At 25.4% G+C, this 25,025-nt stretch overlaps 2 protein-coding genes across 5 annotated transcripts; one reads left to right on the plus strand and one right to left on the minus strand.

Moving 5' to 3' along the window:
* Window positions 1-3,784: 3,784 nt before the first annotated feature.
* On the minus strand, window positions 3,785-12,063 carry LOC145743364 (endoplasmic reticulum resident protein 44-like). 3 transcript variants are annotated; one of them, XM_082561305.1, is made up of 12 exons: window positions 11,873-12,063; window positions 11,677-11,755; window positions 11,458-11,524; window positions 11,002-11,163; window positions 10,552-10,736; window positions 10,078-10,251; window positions 8,566-8,652; window positions 7,703-7,841; window positions 7,129-7,270; window positions 6,519-6,648; window positions 4,742-4,801; window positions 3,785-4,104 (listed from the first exon to the last, which is right to left on the minus strand). In XM_082561305.1, the coding sequence occupies exons 2-12, from the start codon at window positions 11,713-11,715 to the stop codon at window positions 3,934-3,936; spliced, it is 1,356 nt and encodes a 451-aa protein (XP_082417431.1). In that variant the 5' UTR covers window positions 11,716-11,755; window positions 11,873-12,063; the 3' UTR covers window positions 3,785-3,933. The 3 variants fall into 3 exon arrangements, with proteins under 3 accessions (XP_082417431.1, XP_082417432.1, XP_082417434.1); XM_082561306.1 differs by lacking the exon at window positions 4,742-4,801; XM_082561308.1 differs by lacking the exons at window positions 3,785-4,104; window positions 4,742-4,801 and adding an exon at window positions 5,076-5,936 and having other exon boundaries at window positions 11,873-12,062.
* Window positions 12,064-13,174: 1,111 nt separating this feature from the next.
* On the plus strand, window positions 13,175-23,433 carry LOC145741510 (cyclin-Y-like protein 1). Of its 2 annotated transcripts, none has more exons than XM_082559104.1 (10): window positions 13,175-13,497; window positions 14,136-14,210; window positions 14,451-14,482; window positions 14,885-14,988; window positions 15,964-16,057; window positions 16,331-16,450; window positions 16,922-16,994; window positions 18,609-18,702; window positions 20,845-21,007; window positions 22,489-23,433. In XM_082559104.1, exons 1-10 carry the CDS (start codon window positions 13,314-13,316, stop codon window positions 22,594-22,596), a joined length of 1,047 nt encoding a protein of 348 aa, XP_082415230.1. In that variant the 5' UTR covers window positions 13,175-13,313; the 3' UTR covers window positions 22,597-23,433. The 2 variants fall into 2 exon arrangements, with proteins under 2 accessions (XP_082415230.1, XP_082415231.1); XM_082559105.1 differs by having other exon boundaries at window positions 14,454-14,482.
* Window positions 23,434-25,025: the final 1,592 nt, after the last annotated feature.

Consider the following 25,025-nt stretch of genomic DNA (forward strand, 5'->3'; position numbering starts at 1 on the left):
ACATCTGAATGCCAAGTCGCATTAACAGATAATGCGCTACGGTAAACAGCTTCGACTGGCACCAAATACCTGAATCAGTTGTGCTCAGGACGCGTCAACTAGAGTAACGCACCATTGGTTTTACGATATGTCGAGCCCGAGCGTTTTTCTCTACGATAAGAGGTTAAGTTGCCGTGTGATGTTGGGCTGTAGGCCGTAAACGAGATGCTGTGGTACTCGAAATACCATAAACACAAACTTTCAGACTAATTCTTTCCTGCAAACGCATAGTAAGTAGCTCACACCTCACCATTTGACGCCAAACTTAGACGTTTTAAAACAATTTACTACGAATTTAACTTTTTAATAACCTTTTACAAAAAAAAATAAAAAAATTTTGGGAATTAGGCAGCTTGAGAAATTTTGCTACAAAACGAGCATTTCTATTTTTATTTATTTCTGCAAAACATTTCACCTTTAAACTTTCAAACAACTCTCTGTAGGTGGTCATGTGTAAGCTATACGAAAACAATACTAGCTACATCTACTCGAGTTTCCATCCTACACAATTAATATTTAAATGTGTACTATATAGTCTTGCGCGCAAATTATTCACAAATACTTGTTCTTTATTCAAATACTTGGGACCTGATGTTAATTATTAATTAAAAACAGAATATTAGGTTTCTGTTTTTACCTATAGTGTCTTTTTCAATGAATTTAAACAATACATTTTTGTACTTTGACTAAAAAATAATACAGTTCTACTTAAAGTAACTGTATATAAGAATAAAATAACTTGAAAAGTTTTATTAAACTACCATTTAAATAACTTTAATTAGCGCTTAATTTAACTTGTGACTTAATTTTAAAATTTTGATTAAAAAAATATAGTTTGAACTAGCAGTCATTTTATTTTTGACTTAATTTTGATTTTCAAATTTTCTTGTTTATTTTACATCTGGCCTCCGCGCGACCCTTTTTTCCTCGCTGCACTTTGTGTTCCAAACAGTAATTTTAACTCATTTTACGCTCATTATTACCTCAAACTCGCCCTTTATAATTATAATTATGCACGGAATCAAAATGGCGTTGTAACCGCAATAACAACTAATAGGCTTAAAAAATCGACAAAAAAATTTGAATACAAAAACACAATCATTTTCAATGTACTTTTAATATTATGATTTATTGTAAAAATCTACGAGTTTAAATATAAACCCAATTATATAAACCTTACAAAATAAATACTTATAATTTATATATTATAGAGTTTTAAAATTAAAAACAAAATTATTTTTAATGCAATTTTATTATTAAAATTCACTTTAAAAATGCTACCAATTTAAATACAAACCCAATTATATAAACCTTACAAAATAAATACTTATAATTTATATATTACAGAGTTTTAAAATTTATCAACATAATTATTTTCAATGCAATTTTAATATTATAATCTAGTGTAAAAATGCTACCAAATTAAATATCACCCAATTATATAAACCTTACAAAATAAATACTTATAGTTTATATATTATAGAGTTTTAAAATTAAAAACATAATTATTTTCAATGTACTTTTAATATTATGATTTATCGTAAAAATCTACCAATTTGAATATAACTTAATTTTATAAACCTTACAAAATAAATACTTAGTTTAAAAAATATAAAGTTTTAAAATTTAGGAACAAAACTTATACAGTTTCTAGTAAATTTTGCCCGCCCAAAGCAAAGGAATATCGACATTTATACCTGTTTACATAATAGAAGGTATTATCCATCGTAATAAAAGGTAATCGTAGTTGACTTTATGACCTATTCAAAGCGGTTATTGTTAGAACTGAATTTATAATAAAGATTCAAGACCAGTTTACAATAAAAAAAATTAAAATTTAAAAATAATTTTTTTTTTAAATCTATATCGTTTAAAGTTATAACCATTTAAATATTAATTTTAAATGATGTATAAAATTTTCCATATTAATTAATTTAAAAAGAAAAAAAATTTAGTTAAAAAATATTTTAATTTTTAGTATATTTTTTACCGTTTATCTAAAATTATTGTAATTCTTGTTTAAGTAATAATTTTGAAATAATACAAAATTTTCATATTAATTTATATAATAAAATAAACTTAAATCTATACAAAAACAGTTTTACAAAACGCCTTGATTTCTAAATGATAAAACTATAAATAAAATTAATTTAATTGAAATAAAAAGCGCATGTTAACCGTTTCATTTACCACATATAAGTAGATTTAATGCCTTTAAAAAAGAAACAATTTTTTATTTGCTCACAACTGATTTAATTTCAGCTAATAAATAATTTAAACAAGATTTTGAAGGTATTTGAATACCGTGCGCTTTTCAAATGCAAAAATGTGTTAAAAAATAAATTTTATTTGATTATTTTTCGCGCTATAACATGTTATATATCACGTATACATTGCTTTTATTTTAAAACATTTAAAAAAAATGAAAATTTATAAATATAAACGGTATTAACTTATAAAAAAAAACCTTCTAAATTTTAATTCATCAATAAAATTAAAAAAAAGTTTACATATTAGAAAAAATAATTTTCTTGCAAAAAGTTTTAAATGCCTTTAACAAGAAAAACCTATTATTTTTCTATTTTAAATCAAGTTTCACACGATCTAAAAACGTATTAAATTAATCTGGGTTAGCCAAGCCATTCTTAAACTATTTATTATTAAATATAACCCAAGTTTAAGAAATATACGCCCTATTAAGTATAAAACTGCATGTCATTGGCAAATGCTGTTGCTTTTATACGTTTTTGTGAGTTCATTTTTGTAACTTCTTTTTTTCCTATGATTAATGGAAGATTACTCATAGAATTTACAGTTAAAAAAAATTCATAAATTTTTAAAACTTTATTTTTTAAATGTGCTAAAATAGCAAAAAATTGTTTTATTTTTTTAAATTTAGATAATATTTTATTTTTATATACTTCATTGTTGTATTTTTAAATAAAAATAAGCATAATATTTTATTGGTAGCGTACTGTTGCAATTAAAGTTTAATTTTTAATAATTACAATGTTTACATAAAAAATTAAATTTTATTTTTGTTATATTTTTATACAATATTATTACAATAAACTAGTCTTTTATAAATTTTTAAATATATAATTTTAATAATTTTTTAAGCGCTTTAATTTTTTTTTAGAAACTATAATTTATCACAAACAACTCTTTAGCTCCATCAAGCGTTTATATATTAAAGCCTATTTCTAAAAAAAATATTTTTATTAAAATTTCTAATTTTAAAATTTTAAGGTAATTTTAAATAAATTTAGATGAAAAATATAAAAGTTTAAATATTTTTTTGCAAATATAAAAGTTTAAATTTTTTTTTTGCATTAAACTTGGTTTTGAGTTCAAATATATTGAGAAATTCAACTTAATTCGGTATTGTTTATTTATTAGTTTAAAACTTTTAAATCCCTTTAAACCACAGTCTTAATTCTCCTAATTCGTTACAGTTATTTGATATTCAATTCTCATTAAATATAAATTCAAATGTGGTAAAAAATTTCCAGAATTTCTACATATAAAATAAATATTTAATTCAATGTTTGTTTTATATAAACTAACATATAGCAATCTTTTTTTTTGTAAAGTTTTCTATGGTTAACAAATAAAAACCAATATAAATTTCAAAAATATATGTTCACCAAATTTTTAAAATAATAATTAAACAAAAAACAATCTATATAAGGTTATTAAATCACAATATTTTAAAATTTCTTTTTCAGTAAATCTAATACAATTGGCACAACGAAATAAGTTACACTTAAGTTTATAAAACTACTATTACTAATTTAAAATGCTTGCATAAAATGTAAGAAAATTTTTTTTTTTTTACTAATATATTGCTCAATATTTATTATTGTTGTTTAAAAATAATTGATTATTATGATCTTATAATTCGTCTTTATCATCTAACAAAGTATATCTATGTTCACTAGGCTTCATGTTCACAAAAATTGACTTGATAGTTGTGTCGTTGCCATCTTGTTTTTTCTCTGTAGGTTTACTGCTAGGTCGAGGTGGTAAGTTATCAGGTTTTACACCAGGTTTAGCAGCAGAAGGCTAAAACATAATTACTGTGTTTTTTTTCTTTTTTGTTTATATCTTTATCCTCGATGTGGGTAGTGGTAAGATAACTTGCTACAACACACATAAGGTCGTGGGTTCTATCCTCACTGGCCACTGCCCTCATGCTGTAGCGCCCTTAAGTAAAGCGCTAGAAACGGTATAAACTCCTGTTCAGCAAACACTTAATCAGCAGCATTATTATCGGGCAATTATAATCTATAATATTCCAAACTGCCACAGGCAACTCGAGACTGGGTCGGAGTAACTGATGTTACTCTATGTTTAAATCGCGCATTCGACTTTCCCACATCGAGGATAAAGATAGAAAAAAAATATTTAATAAAAACTGTAAAAACTTTTACTTTGTAAAAATATGATTTAACTTATAAAAAATGGCACTATTTTTACTTTAGTTTTTTAAACTCTCTATTGTTATTTAATATTAAGAATGTATATTTAAACCTTTATTAAGATTCAAAGCATGTTTTATAATTTCCGCAAATCACAATACAGCCAAATTAATAATTTGATTGCAAACTACATATCTTAAAATCCATGCATATTTCTAGCCTAACAATTTTTACTTTAACAGTTTATCAACATTTGCTTGATTTAACAAATGTTAACTTACCTTAACAGTTACTTTCACATTAGGAGATTTTGTAGTAGGTAATCTGTTATGAAATCCTTTCTATTTTTTAGGGAAAATTTGAATAATATTTGGGACCAAATTTTAACTTTTTGTAAAAGGTAGAAACCTTATATTAACTTGTTAAAATTATCAGTTCTACTTTAAACTAGAAAACAGTTTTATTTTATTTAAGTTAACCGGCAGCAGGGTGTAGTGGTAAGAACACTTGCTACACCACACATGAGGCCGTGGGTTCAATCCCTACTGATCTCATGCTGTAGCGCCCTTGTGTAAGGCGCTATAAACTGTATGAACCCCTGCTGAGCCAGCACTTAATCAGCAGTATAATTATCGGGCTGTTATAATCTATAATATCCCAAACTGCCACAGGCAACTCGAGACTGGGTCGGAGTAACTAATGTTCATTAATGTTTAGGTCGCGCATTCAACTTTCCCACATCGAGGATAAAGATATATACAAAAAAAATGGCATCAATATAGAATATATTACTTTAATCATTTAAAATAGTAATCAACAATTAATTAATCTTAAAATATTCAAGATATTAAAAAGTTTAATGCATAGGTATCTCCCAACATGCAATATTATTATAATCACCCAAAAAAAATCACAAAATCAGTTTGTAAAATTAAACCGTTTAATAAAAGCAACTAAATTATTTTTCACGATAGACAGAATTAAACTTAAACAGTCAGAAAGCAAATAGCAGAAAAATCAATTAAAAAAAACAAGTATATAATACTAGTAGCAAATTCAGGTGATTTTTTTAAATATTTTAAGCCCCTTTTAAATTCGATTTTATTCTAAAAATTGGAAAAAGTAAATTTAATTATTATTAATGGCCAAATAAAATAAAAATTTATTACAATTTTAAGGCAAGTTTATGTCAGAGGCAAGTAGTAACTTCAAAAATATATTTATTCCTTACATTATCATAAAATTGGATTAAAAAATTTGACCCTTTGCCGCAATGTTGTAACTTTTCTACTATTTGCTTTTCTAATGTCTAAGCAAGAATATAAATAACAAAAATTAAGAAATTCGTTAAAGTTCGTCCCTTTCTGTTAATGTGTATCGATATTCCGACGGTTTTAAGTTTTTAAAAATTGATTCGGGAGGCGAAGTCTCTTCAGTTACTTTATTTTCATCACTGGATGGCGCCTGTGCGTTGCGCTAGAAATAAAAACACACTCATGCAAATTGGTACACCGTTGTTTTTGATTGCCATTAAAACTTTTGGTGAAATTATAAACGTGCGACCAAATTATTACCCAAAAAAAATTACAAACTATATTAGTCAAGATTACCATTTGTGCTAAAAAGTAACCACTACTTCCATAGTTATATCTTATATCTAACTGGCAGCGTGGTGTAGTTGTAAAGACACTTGCTACACCACTATAAGGTCGTGGGTTCAATCCTCACTGCTCTCATGCTGTAGCGCCCTTAAGTAAGGCACTATAAACAGTATGAATTCCTGCTGAGCCAGCACTTAATCAGCAGCGTAATTATCGGGCAATTGCAATCTCTACATTATCTCAAACTGTTAAAGGCAACTCGAGACTGGGTCGGGGTAACAGTTGTTGCTCTATGTTTAAGTCGCACATTCGACCTTCCCACATCGAGGATAAAGATATATACAAAAAAAAATCTTACACAGGACCCATGTTTACTACTGCACCCATGTGTTAGTTAATACCACCCAAACTGTAAAAAAACCCAAAACCCACCAAAAACACACCCCCAAAAATTTACCTTTTCAGTAACAATAACAGCTGGTTTTGCGGTATTTGCTATAACTGGGGTATCAGGACCATGATGGAATTCTCTGTGTAGTTTTCCTGAATGAAGATCTAACACAAATTGCTTCAATTTTCCAGGTACACTGTAGAAAAAAATTAGATAAGTGAATTTTTAAATCTATATAAATTTTTATAAAATTAGGTTTCATAAACTGCCTTTTTAAATTAAAAAGTGATATTGTATTTATATTTCTACAAAATTTTTAAAACTGCAGCATTGTGTAGTGGTCAAAACACTTGTGTTCACTACAAGAGGTCCTGGGCTCGAATCCCACTACTCTCATGCTGTTGTGCCATCAAGTATAGCGCTATAAACAGTGTGAACTCCTGCTAAGCCAATACTCTATCAACAGTCTAATTATCCGGCAAATATAAGTAATAATATTCCAAACTGTCAAAGGCAATTCGAGACTGGGTTGGGGTACCGGATGTTACTCTATGTTAAGGTCGTGAAGTTGACCTTCCCACATCAAGAATAAAACAAAATTTACATTTTTGTTCGTTATTTTAAATAATTTAAAAAAAATAATTTAATTACAAAAATTAATTTTAACGATGCTCACCTAATTTCTTCAAATTTAGGGAACATATACATATGTTTAAATGAATCTATTGCCACTAGTGGACAATCTCGAACTGATTTTCCTAAGTGATGTAAGGGATGGGAAAAAGTTTCACAATCTGCTACTAAAAAGTTAATTCCACCTAAAAAATTAAAAAAATTGTTGGTATTATTAAAATATTAAAAAAAAAAATTTATGAAAATTAAGGTTCTTAAAATGTTAATAAAGGGTAAAATTTTTTTTATAGTAATTATGTAAGTAATACTTACAAGGGGGGAACTGATAAAATGTAAAAAAAAATTATTGGTATTAAAAAAATAGAACTTGACAAATAATTTTGGTTTTTAAAATGTATATAAAGGCCAAATACTTGTTTTAGAGGTTAATTATATAGGTAATACTTTTAGCAGGCATTTAAAACACAATTTAACAAAATCCAACAAACTAAAGTTAGGTTAACAAGTCCTACTTTAGACTGAGTTTTAATAATAAATAAAACTCACTCATTAAAAAGGGATTGTATTGTACAGTCACTGTTTTACATATGAATCCAAAATTAAACTCAAAAACTAACTTTTTAGGTCAATGAGTCTGGAGACCTCCCTCTTATAAACCTCGAAACTTTCTTCATCTTCCTTAATGTGAAACAAGATTAGGAATGGAAGTCCCTCCTCCGTCAGTTCCTCACCATTTGCAAACGTAATCTCTCGAACCTAAAGTAAAAAAGGTGATAAAGAAAATAGAGTTTAAGGCTTTTGATTTAATTTTAAGGCAAAAAAGACTGTTCTTTAAAGTAAAACGAAAATGGTGTTTTTGGTGCATAGAAAATTACTACAAGTTAACCGGCAGCGTAATGTAGTGGTAAGAACACTTGCTACACCACCATAAGGTCGTGGGTTTAATCCCCACTGCTCTCATGCTGTAGCGCCCTTGAGTAAGGCGCTATTAATGGTGTGAACTCCTGCTGAGCCAGCACTTAATCAGCAGCATAATTATCGGGCAATTATAATCTATAATATCCCAAACTGCCACAGGCCACTCGAGACTGGGTCGAAGTAACTGATGTTACTCTATGTTTAAGTCGCGCATCCGACCTTCCCACATCGAGGATAAAGATATATACAAAAAAATAATAATTTAATGTAATACTAATTAGGAAAACAACCATAGTATAAACAATAATTTGGAAAAACATACACACGTACAGAGTTTATTTAAGCATTTTCATTTAAAGTAATACAACATCCTTGAGGGCAAGTTATCCTTTTTTATTTATCTTTGTTGTTATGATAAAAAATTATCCATATCAGATACCGTGTTATTAAACTAATGCTAAACAATATAAATACCAAAAAAAGCCACATTTAATTACTACTTTTTACATTCAAAAATAAATATATGAATAATTTAGACACAAAATTATTAAAAAGTATTTACCAACGGGACACATCTATCTCTTGACCATGCTGTTAAAAGTTCCAAATTTAACATTGAACCGAGATATACCTCTTCAGGGTTGGAGTCCTAAAAGAAAAAACACGTTTATTAGGTTATTTGATGAATACATCCTTGACAAAAAAAAGCTTTTAAAATTGAAATAACTATCACTCTTTTTTTTGTAGTTAATGTTAGTTAGTGTAAAAAAGAAAATGACCGAATTAATATGTCCATTTTTATTAATTTTTAAAATTGATATTTTTATATACCCTTATAACACATATTTAATTTTTTTTTAGCTAATATAAAAAATAAATACATACAATACAAACAGAAAAAAAGCTATTAAAAACAATTCAATCAAAAAACAATTAGATAAAATTTCTTTGTAAATAAAGTAATATCCTGGTTCAAAAAATACAATTAATTTAGTATATATATTTAGTATAATCTTATAAGCACTTTTAAATAGCAAAATCTAAATCCATTTTTTTATAAATGATTTATCAAAATTTTAAATTAAGTTTAAGTGTAAGTACATTAAACCACTTTAGTGGTAATCTACATATCACTTAGTCCATTCAATATATTAACTCATGTTTAAAACTTAATTAAAAAATCAATAAATAATAAAGGCCAATTTATTGAAGTAGCTCTTAATACCATACTTATTATATATAATATATTTACATAAAAATGACAAAAATACAAAACATATATTTTCTACTGAAAATAAATGAATAGATTAATTAACATTAATCTTTTATGGAAATGATTAAATTTGATATTTTGGGTGGTTATTATGCAGTCTGTATAGGAATTTATTTAATAAATGATAATGGCGAACAATGAAGTTAAATAGTGTATTGAAACTTTATTGTAAAATGAGAACTAATTTTAGAAACAATGATAGAAGGAAATTTAACAATCAATCACTAAGTTCGGTCGTGCTAAAAATACATATAGGGCTTTACTTTGTAAATGCTTATAATTAGAAATTTAAATGTTTTTAAAAGCTATGTTACATGAATTTACAACTTCTAATGACTTCAAATAAAGAAAATTGAACTACAACTGGCAGCGTGGTGTAGTGGTAAGAACACTTGCTACACCACCATGAGGTTGTGGGTTCAATCCCCATTGCTCTTCTGCAGTAGCACCCTTGAGTAAGGCGCTATTAACTCGTGCTGAGCCAACACCTAGTCAGCAGCATAATTACCGGGCAATTATAATTTATATAATATCCCAAACTGCTAAAGGCAACTTGAGACTGGGTCGGAGTTACTCTATGTTTACGGCGCATATTAGACCTTCCCACATCGAGGATAAATATATATACAAAAACAAAATATATATATAATTAATAGAAACCCCCCCAAAAAAAACTGCCATTTGTGGCGAGCAAGCAAATTTGTTACCTTACTTTGACAAGTAATTTAATAATAACTGATAAATTAAACATTTATGCAGCCAGTGCGGTAAGTTTTAACTTAGTAAAATAAAGACACTTACTCCAACAGATTTAAAAATGATGTTATCTCCTGACGTTCGTTCTGGTTTAGAAACTTCTCCGAATGCCGCATAAAAGTTACAATCATCTTGTAAGATTTTCGCAACTGCTTCAAAATTATGATATTCTTGCATGTTTTTGTCGGTGAAAAATCCAACCATATTTCTTTTTTCTCTCTGAAAAATTTAAAAGTGTTTTAAAATTAAAAAATGGGTTCAATTTTTTCCTTAAATGTTGCAAAAATTAAATATAAAAAAGATGTATATACATACAGCCTATCTTACTTACTGTTAAAAATTGAGAAAAAATCATAATTAAAATCAACATACCATAATGAAAATACACCTTTAATAACACAGCATGCTAAACATTTAAATTATGTATTTTTTTTAAGTATTATGACATATTAAAGTAAAATAAACATAATTTATTAAATCTAATACAACTAAAAAAACACATTAAACAAATTGACGTACTGGTAACTCATAAATTTCATCCAAATTTTTGCACTCATGAACGGGGTCTTTCAACTGCTCTTTTACATATTCCATAAGCTTTTCTGATGACCTTTGACCCCTGTATTCCTTCTTCATCATCTGACCATTCCGAAATAATTTCATTGTTGGGTATTTATTGACGTGGTATTTTTGAGCAATGTCACCTGAATAAACATATAAATAAACATGCACCTGATTAAATATATTTATTTAATTAAAATATTAAAAAAACACAGAAAACATAAATACAGCTTTTAGATAGAGTTAACTTAACCAGTCTATCTCTATATATTAATTAAAATGAAAGTAATACAATAAAGTTTTTACGCAAGCTATTGTAATACGGATCGAATTTAAAATTAAAAAAAAAGAAATGCCCAAAACCTAATATAATATATTTAAGAAGTTGATTTAAAATTTAATTTAAACCTTGTTTATCGCAATCAACTTTTGCAAATTGTACAACTCCATCCTTTCCCATCTCAGGATCACGTTCAACTAGGTCGGAAGCTTCTTTAAATATTGGAGCCAACATTCTACTGAACCGACACCAGTCAGCATAAAAGTTTATGAACACAATTTGATTACTACCTTAAATCAAAATAATAATTTTAAACTATACATATATACTCAAAACACAATCAAATTAATATTAAAGTAATTAATTTAAAACATCCTCTATTTAACAGTATAGCTATATAGAAACTAAAAGTATATATAAATATATATATATATATATTATATAGAAAACATAAAATTAATTAGTTTAAAAATATAAATATTAAAAACACAATTAAATTAAAATTATATAAAAACTGAATGTAAAAAATATAAAGTTAGTTTTTTTTATAAGTGTTAATATAAATATTTATTTAATATTCTTACTTAAAGTTTGCTCTATATTGTTTTGATCAACTTGTATTGGATCACATGTACATTGTAAGATAAATACCTGGAAAAAATAAATTGACAATTAAGATATTTAATGAATTTTACTTATTTAAACAGTTTTAATGTTAAAATTGTGCAGGCAATATAAAAATTGTAATATTCTGAAATTACAATAACGTTTAATAAAACATAACATATAATATAAAAACCTACCAAATAACTTAATAAAAATAGAAGAAAATTCATTTTCATTCAATTTTTCTACGGTAACGATCAAAAGGTGACGAAGAATCTAAATATAAAATTATATTAAAATTAACATAGGTTTAATATTAAATATAACCCAGCTTATAACATTAAAAGTCAAAATTGAATTTGGCTAACATTTTAACAATACTTCAATACTTACGTTATTTTATTTTTTAATTTATTTTATTTTTTTCTTTGTATTTCACTTTAGCTACTGACTTTTTGACTATGTATTTAAATATATATTCATATGGCTTATAGTTCAGTAGTTTGCTTCTTTAAGTGGTTGTTAATTGGTTTTCATAATTAATTAAAACTAACTTTGTTTAAGCTGAAACAAAAATACGTCAAATTTAAACAAACTGATTTATAAACATATATATCTAACACCTAAAGCTAGCAGCTTGTCGTGCATTCTGTATTTTGAAAGCGAAACTGTAAAATATTTATATGTAAACAAAAACAATTCAATTAAATCCCACTCAAAAACTCTTACGTTTTCGAAATTTACAACAATTTTTTTGACAATGCAATTCACCATTTACTATTACAACGTCAATTGACCCCCCGGGTCGTCGTTAAAGGCGCTATATTTTATGCAAACCACGGTTTCTCTCCCAAATCAAGAACCGGGATAACCAGACTCAATGCAAAAAACAGTAGACTTTGGCGTGGTTTATTTGTTTATACTGTAATATTAAAATATATTTCAAAACTTATGAATACTTAGGTTTTTTTTGCATAAAACAGGAGTGATCAAACCCAGAATAAACTCCTTGATTAAGGATTAAACCCAGAAATTTACAAAGGTATGCTCTTGCTTATTAGATTTTTTAATTAGATATACTTCAGTATATTGTTGCAAATCATGCTGGTGTATTCTTAAAACTTATTGCCAAATAGAGAAAACTATAAGAAAGCAAAAAAAACAATATAGCCCAATGCAAGAAGGCAAAAATAAAAAAGAAACAAATTAAGTCATAAAAGTTTGCAATAAAACATTCTTGTAATCAATTTAAGAATTTTCATGCAACCTTTATTATGTTACCATCTAAATTAATTAAATTAACAGTAAGTGCACTTACGTTGCAACTTCGGGTGTCCACAAAAATAAATTCCGCGCTCCGTTTTGTTATTCCGCCTTTGCCGAAAAACTTACATTTTAATAAACACTTGCGCTTCAAGTCTCCGTTGCGATAGTGTATTAGTAACTAACAGCAGACTAGAACCCTTACATTTTTTAATTAATTTGGCATTATTTTAGTTAGTTATATGTATTTAAGTTTTGAATTTTAAGATATTTGGATTTTGGGAAGGCAAAACAGGCAATTAAAATCTATATTTAATTTTCGTATCGTAAATTTGACAAAAAAGTTTAATTTTTAATTTAAACTAAAAAATAGAAAATTAAAACACATACCTTGTTTTTTATTATTTTGGAGATGTTATAAGTTAAACCAATCATTTTGAATTAATTACAGAAAATTGATCAAAATTTTTACAAATACTCCTGTTTTTAAAACTTCTGCATAAAATCAAAAGTTAAAGAATTTTGAATTTTGTTGGAAGGCAAATATTGCCTGTTCTAAATTCATTGCAAAATGGGGAATAGTAACTGTAGCTGTATTTCATCCAACTCACCCAAAACTGCGAGAAAGTCAAAAAATCACAAAAATCAAACAAATAATGTTAGTATCCATGGTAACGGCGATCCAGCATCTGGGGACCAGAATCGTTTGAACGTCGAAAAACTGCAACATATCAGTGACCGGGAACAAATTGATGGTAAATATAACTCTTTATTTTATCTTGTCGTTTGCAGATAATTGCAATCTTGTTTAAGTTTTAGTCTTTGTAATTTCGAAGACTAGTGGTTCTGGGTTTGATTTCCACTGATGCATTATTGTTACTGTATTGTTCTTTATATATGCTTTATTGTTATTTTATTAAATAGAATAAAAATTGAAAGATTATAAAAATAATCTTTCAATTTTTATTCTATTTAAAAAACAAGATATAAACTTGTATAACAAGATATTTGACCGGCAGCTTGGTGTAGTGGTAAGAACACGTGCTACACCACACATGAGGTCGTGGGTTAAATTCCCACTGAGCTCAAGCTGTAGCGCCCTTGAGTAAGGCGCTATAAAATGTACGAACTCTTGCAAAGCCAGCACTTAATCAGCAGCATAATTTCGGGCAATTAAAATTTATAATATCCCAAACTGCCACAAGCAACTCGAGAGTGGGTCAGAGTAACTGATGTTACTCTATGTTTAAGTCGCACATTCGACTTTCCCACATGGAGGATAAAGATACAAAAAAATAAGTCAGAGTCATATTAGTTATTGCCTATTTGAGCTTTAAAATTGGTCCAATCAAAATATGAATAAATCGTAATAAAATTACTTTATTATTTATAGATTTAGATGAAACTAAAACGCCTTCAGATCATGCAAAAGCATCAACAATTTTCAGCGGAATGTCACAATCTGAATGTGAGTATAATTTTAAGCTTAAAATTTAATAAAAAAACAGTGTTGAATTTGCCATATTGAGTATTCAAAATAAATGCCATTGTGTAGGTGTGCTATTTAATAATTAACAAAGTTAATAGGGAAACTTAATATTGACTTATTAGATGTGGCAGGTAAAAGGTAAATATTTAAAATTTGTATTAGAAGAATAGTGTTATTTTAAGTTTTAGAAATTATAAAAGAATTTTTTTATGTTGTTAGTAGACGACAAAAGATTAAGTCTTCATAAACCGGTAAGTCACAACCTTTTTGATTTGTTTTAAACTTTCAACCTATTTTTGGTATAAATTATGCATTAAATTCATCTTATACTTTAATCTGTTTCAGAGGTTTTATAGTCTGACTAATGGATTTTTCAATGTTTAAATCTTTTTAAATAAACATCCTGAATCAGAGAATTATATAAACTTTGGTTGGATTAAATTCTTTAAAGTTCAAGTTTGGCCATTCTTTAAAAATCTTTTTTAAAAAGATTTCTGTTAAGTTTAAATCAATCGAATTTATTTGATGTAGAGCCTATTATGTTTTACTCTTATAAATATTACCATAGGTTTATTATACATTTTATATAAAATTTTAATAATACAATATTTAATTGGCTTTTTTATATTACAAACTTTTGCAATTTGTTAAAGGTATCACCAGGCAATAATGCTCACAAACGTAGAAGTTCTTGTTCAACAATTTATATTGATGATAGTACAGTTAGTCAACCCAATATCAAGTCCTCTATTAAATGGTGCGTAACTTTTATAACACTTTATTTTATTGCTTGTAAAACCATGGATATATAATAGACACTTAATATAACAGAAAATATATTAGTTTTATAATTTTATACTTTATGCGAAATTACAATTGCTTTTATATGAAAAAAAACACAATTTAAATCCTAAATATTTAGCCTTCATTATTATTTCTACAGCAAAAAACAGAATAAATTATAATTTTTTTGTAGTTAACTAAATAAAAATATTAAACTTTTGATAATTTAACACAAAAAATATCAGTTAATCATTTAATTTGGATTGACATTGTCGGTTAACTTTTTATATAGATCAATCTAAATATATAACATATAAACTAACCTTTAAGTGAGATTCGTGGTTAACTAGGCTTATATGATCAAGTATAATTCACATGGGAATAAAACCTTAATCCTTTTTTAAATAAACCTAATATTTGATTGTAATTTTTTGATAGATAAGTTTTAAATGTAACTGGTTTGAAAGAAATTAAAAAATTAATGTATTTTTATATGTTTTTAATTTATTAATCGTTTTTTTGTATTTACTTGATGAAGTGATCTTAAAATTTAATTTTTGTGTTAATTTTTGAAAGGTTGTTTAAATTAGGTTTCACTATAAATGCCAACTTTATTAGTTTTAAAACACAAATTAATTTCCAGTACTATCCTTAGGAAGTGTAAATGGAAAGTTATTTTAAATCATAGACACCTTTAGGGAACGGAATATAAATAAGTTAAATAAGTTAATAGTTGCCATTGAATAGTCTTCTACTTTTGCTTTTACAAAATTGTAAAACTGTTTCATTTAACACTCAGTTTAACTGTATGCAATCTTATGCTTATATATTTTATTTAAACTATTCAATTTGTAAAATTGATGCAGTGTTAAAATTACATTAATGTATAGGCTATATAACTTGTGTTATTAAAATGTAGTCTATTTATTTATTCCTTGTATTTTTATAGTGTTTCACTAGCCGTGTTTTACCACATAAAACATAGGGATTCGGTGAATAAACATTTGCCAGACGTTTTCGACGAAAAATTACACCCCCTTACTGTAAGTAACAATTTTTGTTTATTTAAACTACATGTTCTTAAGGGCTTCTATTTCTATTCAAGTCAGTTTTTGGTTACTTGTACTATTATGGTAAAAAATTGTAAAGGCTTACTGGCACAAAAAAAAGATTAAGTAACAAAATGTAAAAGTTATTTTCTAAAAAAATTTAACCAGTAGACAATTAATTTATTTCTAAACAAAAACCTAATAGTGTAGTACTATAATCAAAAATACAATTTATACAATTTTTTATATTTTTTTTATTTTTTGCAGAAACATATAGTGCCGCCTGATTATGCTACTTTAGAACCAGACCCAAAACAAATTTATAAATTTATTCGAACACTGTTTAGTGCAGCACAACTAACTGCTGAGTGTGCTATTGTTACGCTTGTAAGTATTATATTTATTGTAACTTATGTAGTGATCCTCTTACCATGGTAGTTAAAAACTAGTCTATTATTTCTTAACCAAAATTTTTTTAAACTTTTTCAATTTTTTTTTAACTATTGCACAAAAAATTGCTTTTACTCATTTGTAAAAAAATTGGAATAACATTTAACTTAAAAGTTTTTATAATAAATATTAACCAGAAAATGATAAATATATACTATTAAATAAAAGCTTTGGTTATTGTATGTTTATAAGTTGATTTTTTATGAATGAAGAATGTGGTCTGAGTAAAAAAGATGACATTTTCCTTTTTTGCATTATTTATTTGCTCTATATCTTATCTTTATTTTAGATGCAAAAAAATAAAATATTTATACAATATACAACTCAAGTATTAGTTTTAATTTTTTTTGCCTTTAAAAACATGTTTTTTTTAATGTAATTTATTTAATTTATTTTTGTGCTTTTTAGATTTATGTTGAAAGGCTTTTAACTTATGCTGAGATATGCATATGCCCTGCTAATTGGAAAAGAATAATATTAGGTAAATTTTAAATTAATTTCTAAAACTTATTTTATTTTTTCAAAATATATGTACCTAGAACTTTATAATATAAAACTTAACATTTCTAAAAAGCTAATAAATGGTATATTACTTAACTTAAACATAACATTTATGAAAATTGTATAGGCTTATTAATTATAAGATAATGTTGCAATTTTTTGTTAAATAATTAAGGATATGTGTTTGCTACATTAAAGCTATATCTTTTGTAAGCCTATTTTTAAATTTTAAAAAACTTCTAAAATAAACCATATTTTATAATTTTCTTATTATTTGATTTTTTATATACGTCAATATAATTTTATATCTTTATAAAAATTATGGTATATTGTTCTATAGGACAAAAGAAAGTATATTTAAAAATAACCAAGATTGTATTTCTTTAATTTGTAACCCTACCCTACAATAAAGCTTTAATTTCTATATTCCCTAAGTATTTGACATATTAGATTTCATTATGACAGTTTATTTTTATGTACATAATAAAGATATACTATACTCTAGATTTTAACCAATTTTTATTAAAACATTTTGCCATGGCAATATTTAATATTTGTTTTATATATTGTTAAAATAATAAATATTAATTTAAAATAATCTAAATTGTTTTTTTTTGTAAGAAAAAACATTAAATTGAATTATTTTTTGAACTTGTTTTTTTTTGTATATTGTTTAAAAGACTGTCTTAATGTTTTTGTAAAAGGCCAGCTAATAACGGAAGTTTAATTAATTGAATTGATGGGCATTGAAGCAATTAAAACCTTATTTAAATTAAACAACAATACCTTTGACGTAAATGCTGTTTAAAAGTCAACTTATGACTTGAAGTCAAACAAATTTTTGTTTTTTTTATAAATTATTATTAATTAAATATTACATTTTTTATATAACATAATTTAGGTTTTTTTAAAAGACATATTTTTTATGTCTTAAAATGTAGAAGGTTTGCTTTAACAGTTTAATTTTGTAGCTAATTTTTTTGGCTTGATAAAAAATAGGTTTTGATTGGATGTTACTCAATTTTTTTTTTTAAATTTAAGTGTTATGACAGTATTTACTTATCTGATATAGTATACAGATGTTATTTTACTACTTTGTTTTTCCTGTTTGAAAGGTTACTTTAGGTCTGATCTGATGAGTAATAAAAAAAACCTAAATTTTATTTAATACCTTTATTTATTTACTTGTTTTTCATTAAAAACAGTGTGTTTTTTTTGATAAAATGTTTTTTGGTATATTTGTTATCAAATGTTATCAATATTGTTGAAATTGTTTTTAAAAACGAAAAATTTTTTAAATTAACATTAATCGTAGGAGTACAATGTTTTGTATGTAACTTATGATTATTTTTACTTGCTATATTATATTTATATTAACTGGCTTACCTATAATTTTTTAATAATTTTCTTAAATTTTACAATCTTAATTTTCAACATCTTGAAGCAATGTAGCATAGCAGCAGTGGGAATCGAACCTATGACCTCTGTTAGTGCTAGTCATAGAACCATCAAAAACATATTTCTTGATGATATAAAAGTATTTGTAGAAAATAATAACAATTTTGTTTTAAATATTAAATATTTATTATTATAGGTGCTATCCTACTGGCTTCCAAAGTGTGGGATGATCAAGCAGTTTGGAATGTCGATTATTGTCAGATTCTTAAAGATATTTCAGTTGAAGACATGTAAGATATTGTTTTATTATTAAAAGTTAAATTGTCATGCAAAAAAACTTAAAGGACTAATGTAATAAAAAGCTTAAAATACTGGTTTTTCAAATAAGTATTTATACCTAAAAATTTCTTTTTTTGACATTTTTTACGATTTATGGTGTTACTTTTTTGTCGAAAATTGATTAATTAGTTTTAGTTTAAAATCATGACTCACTATAGTTTCGCAGACAAAGAAATAATGACTAAGGGTTTAATGTTTATGACTAAGCCATTAAGTTTACATTCATAATTTTAAAGAGTGATTACACTAAAATTTTTGTAATCCATTAGTATTGTAAAATAGGGGGTTCTATGTCTTAAAAGTTAAATAAATTAGTTGGGATTCATAAATAAAAACAAAAAAACAAAAAAAATTGGTGAATTGTGAAAATTTTTTTACATTTTTGTCTTTGTTTTAAATGTGTATAAAATATTGATTCTGGGTCACAGTTTGAATAATTGATTGTTTTATCGGGTTCAGTGATTAAGAATGTGATTTAAATAAAAGTGTTACACCACACCACAGCTTTTTAGTGGGGGATATTGATTTTTAAATAAGGTTTAAAAATAAAAAATTGAGTAATGTTTTTTTGGTGAGATTTTTTTGACATATTTGACCAAAACCAAAATTTAAAAAAAAAAAAAAATTATTTTTTCTTGCCCAACAAATTTTTGCTTATATTAAAATCATTTTCTAATATGTATTTCTATAGTTAATATCTTTAACTTATCCTTTTTTTAGATACAAAATATTAAGTTATTTAAAAAGCAATTAATATTAAAAATTATCGTAAACAAATAAGTTTTTAGAGAAATACACGTTATAATATAAAATCAGAAATTCGCCTATTTTTAAAAATCAAATTAACAAACTGATACTAAACAGTTATTAATTAAAAAGATAAATTTATGTGTATTACATAACTGTGTATAATATTCTGAATTAATCATTAAGTAACATTGACAATGTTGACTTTGTTATTTTGTTCTCACATCTAGTTTAATGTGGTTGTGCCACTGCAAACATAATGTGCATTATGTTTGCAGTGGCACAACCACATTAGACAACCGATGTTGTTATAACGATTATGCTCAATCTAAAAATGAGTTTCTAGCGTGTTTGGAATTTATATTTTTTCAAAATTAAATTCTAAAACTTTGATTTAAAATTTAAATAGTTCTTTTTTTGCTTAATTTATTGTAAATTTAACAATAAGATAGGTATATAATTTTGTTAAAAAAAATTTTTAGAAAAAATAAAATATATAGATTTAATATTTTTTGTTCAGTCTATAAGAGCTTTTTTAGTGTGTTTTTGGAATTTATATTCTTTAAATCAAATTTTAAAATTATTGTATTATTGTCAATTAATATATAAAGTAGTGTAAACTTTATTTTTTACTAAATTTATTGTAATTTTTTTACAAAAATGAAATGCTTGCAAAAATTATAATAGATTTAAATTTTCAACAATCTAATTTGCTTACAAAAAATAATAATTACCTTAATCTGATTGCCCTGTCTTTTAATCCTGGATTTAAAAGCAGTTATAATCCGAAATCAAAACACAAATTAGGTTTTAAACACCTGGTGAAGTGGTTCAAAAAGGAGATTAAATTGTAAATCTAAACAAGATCACATTGGCCTTATAATTATATATAGATATGATTTATTATACAAACAATATAGATTTTTTGTTAACTAGGTCAATATATTATATCTGTGTGTGTGTGTTTTTTGCTAATTATATTTTAATATTGATTTTTGGGTGTAGACCATTGCAAAGGTTTGAGACATCTTGTCAAACTATATTGAGATCATTAAAATTATATATGATTTTTACAAATTATTTTTAAAAATACATTTTCATTTTTTACATAGAAAACAAACACAAAAAATTTAGCTTTTTGGATGATTAATTAATATATGTATGTATCTTCAATTTTAAGGCCTTTAAAATAAATAAAAAATTTGTTTGTGGTGCGCAGGCAAATTATCACAATCCTATATTAGTTTTGAATTGCAACCATATTATGACAATTAAAATGTCAACCTTAGGGTGAGCATTTGACCAGTTTATATCAACTAAGATTTAAGTTTTAAATCTTTTTTTAGGAACGAAATGGAAAGACAATTTCTAGAGCTTTTAAATTTCAACATAAACGTTCCGAGCAGCGTTTATGCGAAATATTATTTTGATCTCAGACAGTTGGCAGACCGACAGAACCTTCTTTTTTCGTGCGAACCTTTAAGTAAAGAAAGAGCTCAAAGATTGGAGGTAAACATAACAAAAATTTGTAAAATTTTATGTTAATTTCAAATAAAAATTAAGTTTTTTACACTCTAAATATTTAGATGCACCAGAAGTATGTTTAGATAATATTTTGTAATATTATCATTTTGACCGGCAGTGTGGTGTAGTGGTAAGAACACTTGCTACACCACACATTAGGTCGTGGGTTCAATCCCTACTGATCTCATGCAGTAGCGCCCTTGACTAAGGCGCTATAAAATGTACGAACTCTTGCTGAGCCAGCACTTAATCAGCAGCATAATTACCAGGCCATTATAATCTCTATAATATCTCAAACTGCCACAGGCAACTCGAGACTGGGTCAGAATAACAGTTGTTACTCTATGTTTAAGTCGAGAATTCGACTTTCCCACATCGAGGATAAAATATATACAAAAAAAAATAGTTTTTTTGACTTATTTTCTAAAAATATCTAGGTTAATTTAAAAAAATTTTTAAATTTAAATTTATTTAAAAGTTCTCTAAAAATTAAGGTTTAGTTTTTAAAAATTTGGTTTTATTTAAAAAAGGGATTTATTTTTTAATATAAACATTATTGCTTTTCATTTAAAATATCTTAATTTGTTTTTAAATTTCATATTTTCATCTTTTTTTTTTACTTTCTAAAATTTAAAAGAAAGCATTTTGTGTGAAAATATTCATTCTTATTTCCTGTTCAGCAAAGTTGTTTAAAAATGAATATAGGTGCAACACATGTTTTATGACATCACATGTTATTAACATTATGTAAACAAAAACTAGTTTGACACGATTTAAGACATTAGGTTGGGATTTACTGTCATGTAAATGTGGTATTAACGTTATTTTAAAACATTTAATAATGAAGGGTCAAAATTTAACATTATTTTGACATGTAAAAGAACATTTAATAATAACTTTTTTTACAAATTTTTATTTTTAAAATTTATTATCAGTTTTTAATTAAATTTTTTTCTGAAAATACATTATTTTTTATTGTCAAAATGTCTTTGTGTCACAAATTAAATGTTAACATTCACTGAAATTGAAATATTTATGATGGTTATGACGTCATAAGTTTGTTTGTTCATGGGCAGGGCAACATAGGTATCTCCTTAATGTAACATATTGAACATATTAATTAAAATGTCGCAAAATTATGTAAAATTTATTATCATAAAAAAAATAAATATTAAAGTTTTATAAATATATTTTTTTTTATTTTGTTAAACATTTGTGCTTAAATTTAGAAGAAATTTTTTAACAGTTTTTTGTTTTTTTCCAAAGAATGTTTGACGACGTTTTTTTGGAATTATAAAAATTTAAGTTCATAGTATTACGTTTCTAGTAAAGTTTAAGATAAGAAAATTCTGCAAAAAATTCCATAAATTTTTTCTCAAAATTAAATTTCATGTTTTAAAATTTTTTCTCAAAATTAAAATTTTACGTCTTAAATTTTTTCCCAAAATATAAATTTTATTTTACAGGCAACGTCAAGATCTTGTGAGACCCGTTTTAAAAGTCATTCACTTCGTAGAACTGTGAGTGCTGACAATATGGTAGCTGGACTAAACACAAGTGTTGTGCTGTCCTAGTAGCAAATATATGTGCATAGCACAATACCTTAATTGCACTACATTCAAGCTACCTATGCTACGAGCCGGGGACTTTAGGTGCTACTGTGTGAAGTCCTATGTTCCAATAGCTTAACTTTAAACTGCAACAAACCATATGAAGGAATATAGGATGGGAAAAGTCATGTTGTTCTTAACATTGTGCTGTTGGTTTATCCAAGTCAGTAGGCATAGTGCTTTGACTTGGTGGTCCACATCTTGTACTCAAGGAAAGGGCTAATAGTTTCATTGCCTTAAACTATGTGCTTTATAAAGGCATTGTGTTCTAACTACTGCACTTTTACAACATGCACTATGTACAAGTGACATCAAGTAAAAATGAAAAAAATTAAGTCTTCATGTCTTTTACTATGATTTGGTTTCAGGCCTTTTTAAAAACAGGGTTCATTTTCCAAGATATATACATTGTTGAGATAAATGTAGAAAAATGCGCCCCATACTGGTGCGTAAAGCCAACATTTTGTATTATTATCTCAACCCAGTATAGCTGTGCACTATATGTATTATAATTACAACATGATGCTTGTAAAAACATAATGCACAAGTGTAGAAAATACACTTGGTTAAAAATGTCTATTTTTCCTTAAATATTTGTTTTAAATTTTGTGTAACATTTGATACACATTGTATTCTATAATACCACTGTATAAAAACTTGTTTGATAACTTGCTTTATTATTTAACTAAACCTATTATAACATTGACCTAACCAACATAAATATTTTTATTAATTTAAAAAAAACTCCAGGCATTTTAAAATATTATTGTTTATTAAAAATATTTTTAAGCACTTATAGAATGCGACTAAGTATTTAGTTGTTAATTATATTCTTTTTATTTAAAGTTTTTATTAACTTGATTTTTGATAAATGTTTAAAAAGGTGCCATTTATAATTCTTCTTCAGGCTTATGCTTTTTTCATTTTGTTCTTGAAAATGTAAAGTAAAAATTGTATATTGATCTGTTATATATATATAAGTGGTAAACTGAAATTCTAAAAATTATTTAAATTTTTTTTTAAAATTAACACATTAACTAAACAATTTGGGCAAAGTAGATTTACATTTAAAAATTGATAATTTTTGCTTTAAAATAACTTTTTGAATATGCATGTTATCTTACTTTGGGTTAACTTTTAACCAAAATAATTTTTTCTGTATTTTTTACTAGCATTCCCTATTCACTTTTTTGTCAGTTATTTTCCAAAAATCAGCATTTTAAAAAGCTTTTCCATAGAAACTATTCAACATTTATAATTGGGAATTATTCTAAATCTAGAAATTACTGGCTTTTTATAATATTACCTAACTTAAAAAATTTATTTTATAACATCATATTTTCTGTTAAATTTTATTCTAAAAAAATATTAACTTTCTATAATTTTAAAACTTTTTTGTAGGTTTAAGTTTATAGTTGCAAAATCTTTACCGAAAACGTGGCAAAAAAATTCATAAAATAGAAGTTGCAATTGATTCACATCCACCTCTTTTTGTATTAAAACATTTCTGTAGAATATTAAAATGCATATTTATTTTTTGTAGTTTTTGACAAATTAAAAGCGAACTATTTTGGCAATTTTTTAGTGATACTGGATTTAATATAACATTTCATTTTTTCTACAACATATTTTCATGGTTTTTATATAAAAATGTCAAAACGCCAATGTATTGTAAGCATAAAAATAGTACAATTCAATATGCGTGATGTATTGATACTTTTGCACGTATTGTCAATTATTAAAATCTTTTTACTTCATTTTTTTCTTGGCTACTTCTTCGTAGACCAAAATTTAAAATTTTTTAACAAACCTTAATATATGTTTAGTTATACTAACGAAAAAAATTTATAAAATTATGAACTGAAAATATTTTTAAAAGTTTGACTTCATCATTTGCTTACAAAACAGGTTTTCACTAAGTATCTCTGTAATACAAAGTCTATTTTTATAATGTTCAAGTTCATGAAATAAATCTTTATTTTAACATTCTTAACAGTGTTACAAAAATCCTTTTTTTTCAGTGTTGTCGTATTTTTAATCAATTTTAATTGTTGTTCTAGAATTAGTTGCTTTTTTAAATCACTTTTGTTTGAAAATACACTAGTCTAATTACATGTTTTTGGTATGTTTTTAAATGTAGTATCTAGTATTTTTTTAAGACTTTTTTTTAATTTTTTTAATACCTTTAAACAATTTTTAATTTTTTTGATACTTTTAGTCAATTTATTTTTCTTATTAGACCCAAATTATTTAATTTAGTTAAATCTTTTTAAAAAAGATGTTATGTTTTTATAATTTTAAAAATTTTTGTAAATTAAAATCCCTTTTTACTGTCTTTCATGTTTTAAAATAATATTTTCAGCTAATAATTTGAAGTGTTAAGATCACATAAG

This window comes from Corella eumyota, chromosome 2, assembly GCF_963082875.1.
Source record: "Corella eumyota chromosome 2, kaCorEumy4.1, whole genome shotgun sequence".
Taxonomy (NCBI): domain Eukaryota; kingdom Metazoa; phylum Chordata; class Ascidiacea; order Phlebobranchia; family Corellidae; genus Corella; species Corella eumyota.

What these genes read in the sequence shown, in the direction of transcription:
- LOC145743364 (XM_082561305.1), bottom strand. Translation starts at nt 11,715, where the DNA reads ATGAAAATGAATTTTCTTCTATTTTTATTAAGTTATTTG. An exon ending in TATTTTTATTAAGTTATTTG is followed by an intron (nt 11,525 to 11,676) that starts GTAGGTTTTTAT and finishes TATTTTTTCCAG; the next exon opens with GTATTTATCTTACAATGTAC. An exon ending in CTGTTATTGTTACTGAAAAG is followed by an intron (nt 4,802 to 6,518) that starts GTAAATTTTTGG and finishes CCTAAAAAATAG; the next exon opens with AAAGGATTTCATAACAGATT.
- LOC145741510 (XM_082559104.1), top strand. Translation starts at nt 13,314, where the DNA reads ATGGGGAATAGTAACTGTAGCTGTATTTCATCCAACTCACCCAAAACT. An exon ending in AAAAATTACACCCCCTTACT is followed by an intron (nt 16,058 to 16,330) that starts GTAAGTAACAAT and finishes TATTTTTTGCAG; the next exon opens with AAACATATAGTGCCGCCTGA. An exon ending in AGTGTGCTATTGTTACGCTT is followed by an intron (nt 16,451 to 16,921) that starts GTAAGTATTATA and finishes TGTGCTTTTTAG; the next exon opens with ATTTATGTTGAAAGGCTTTT.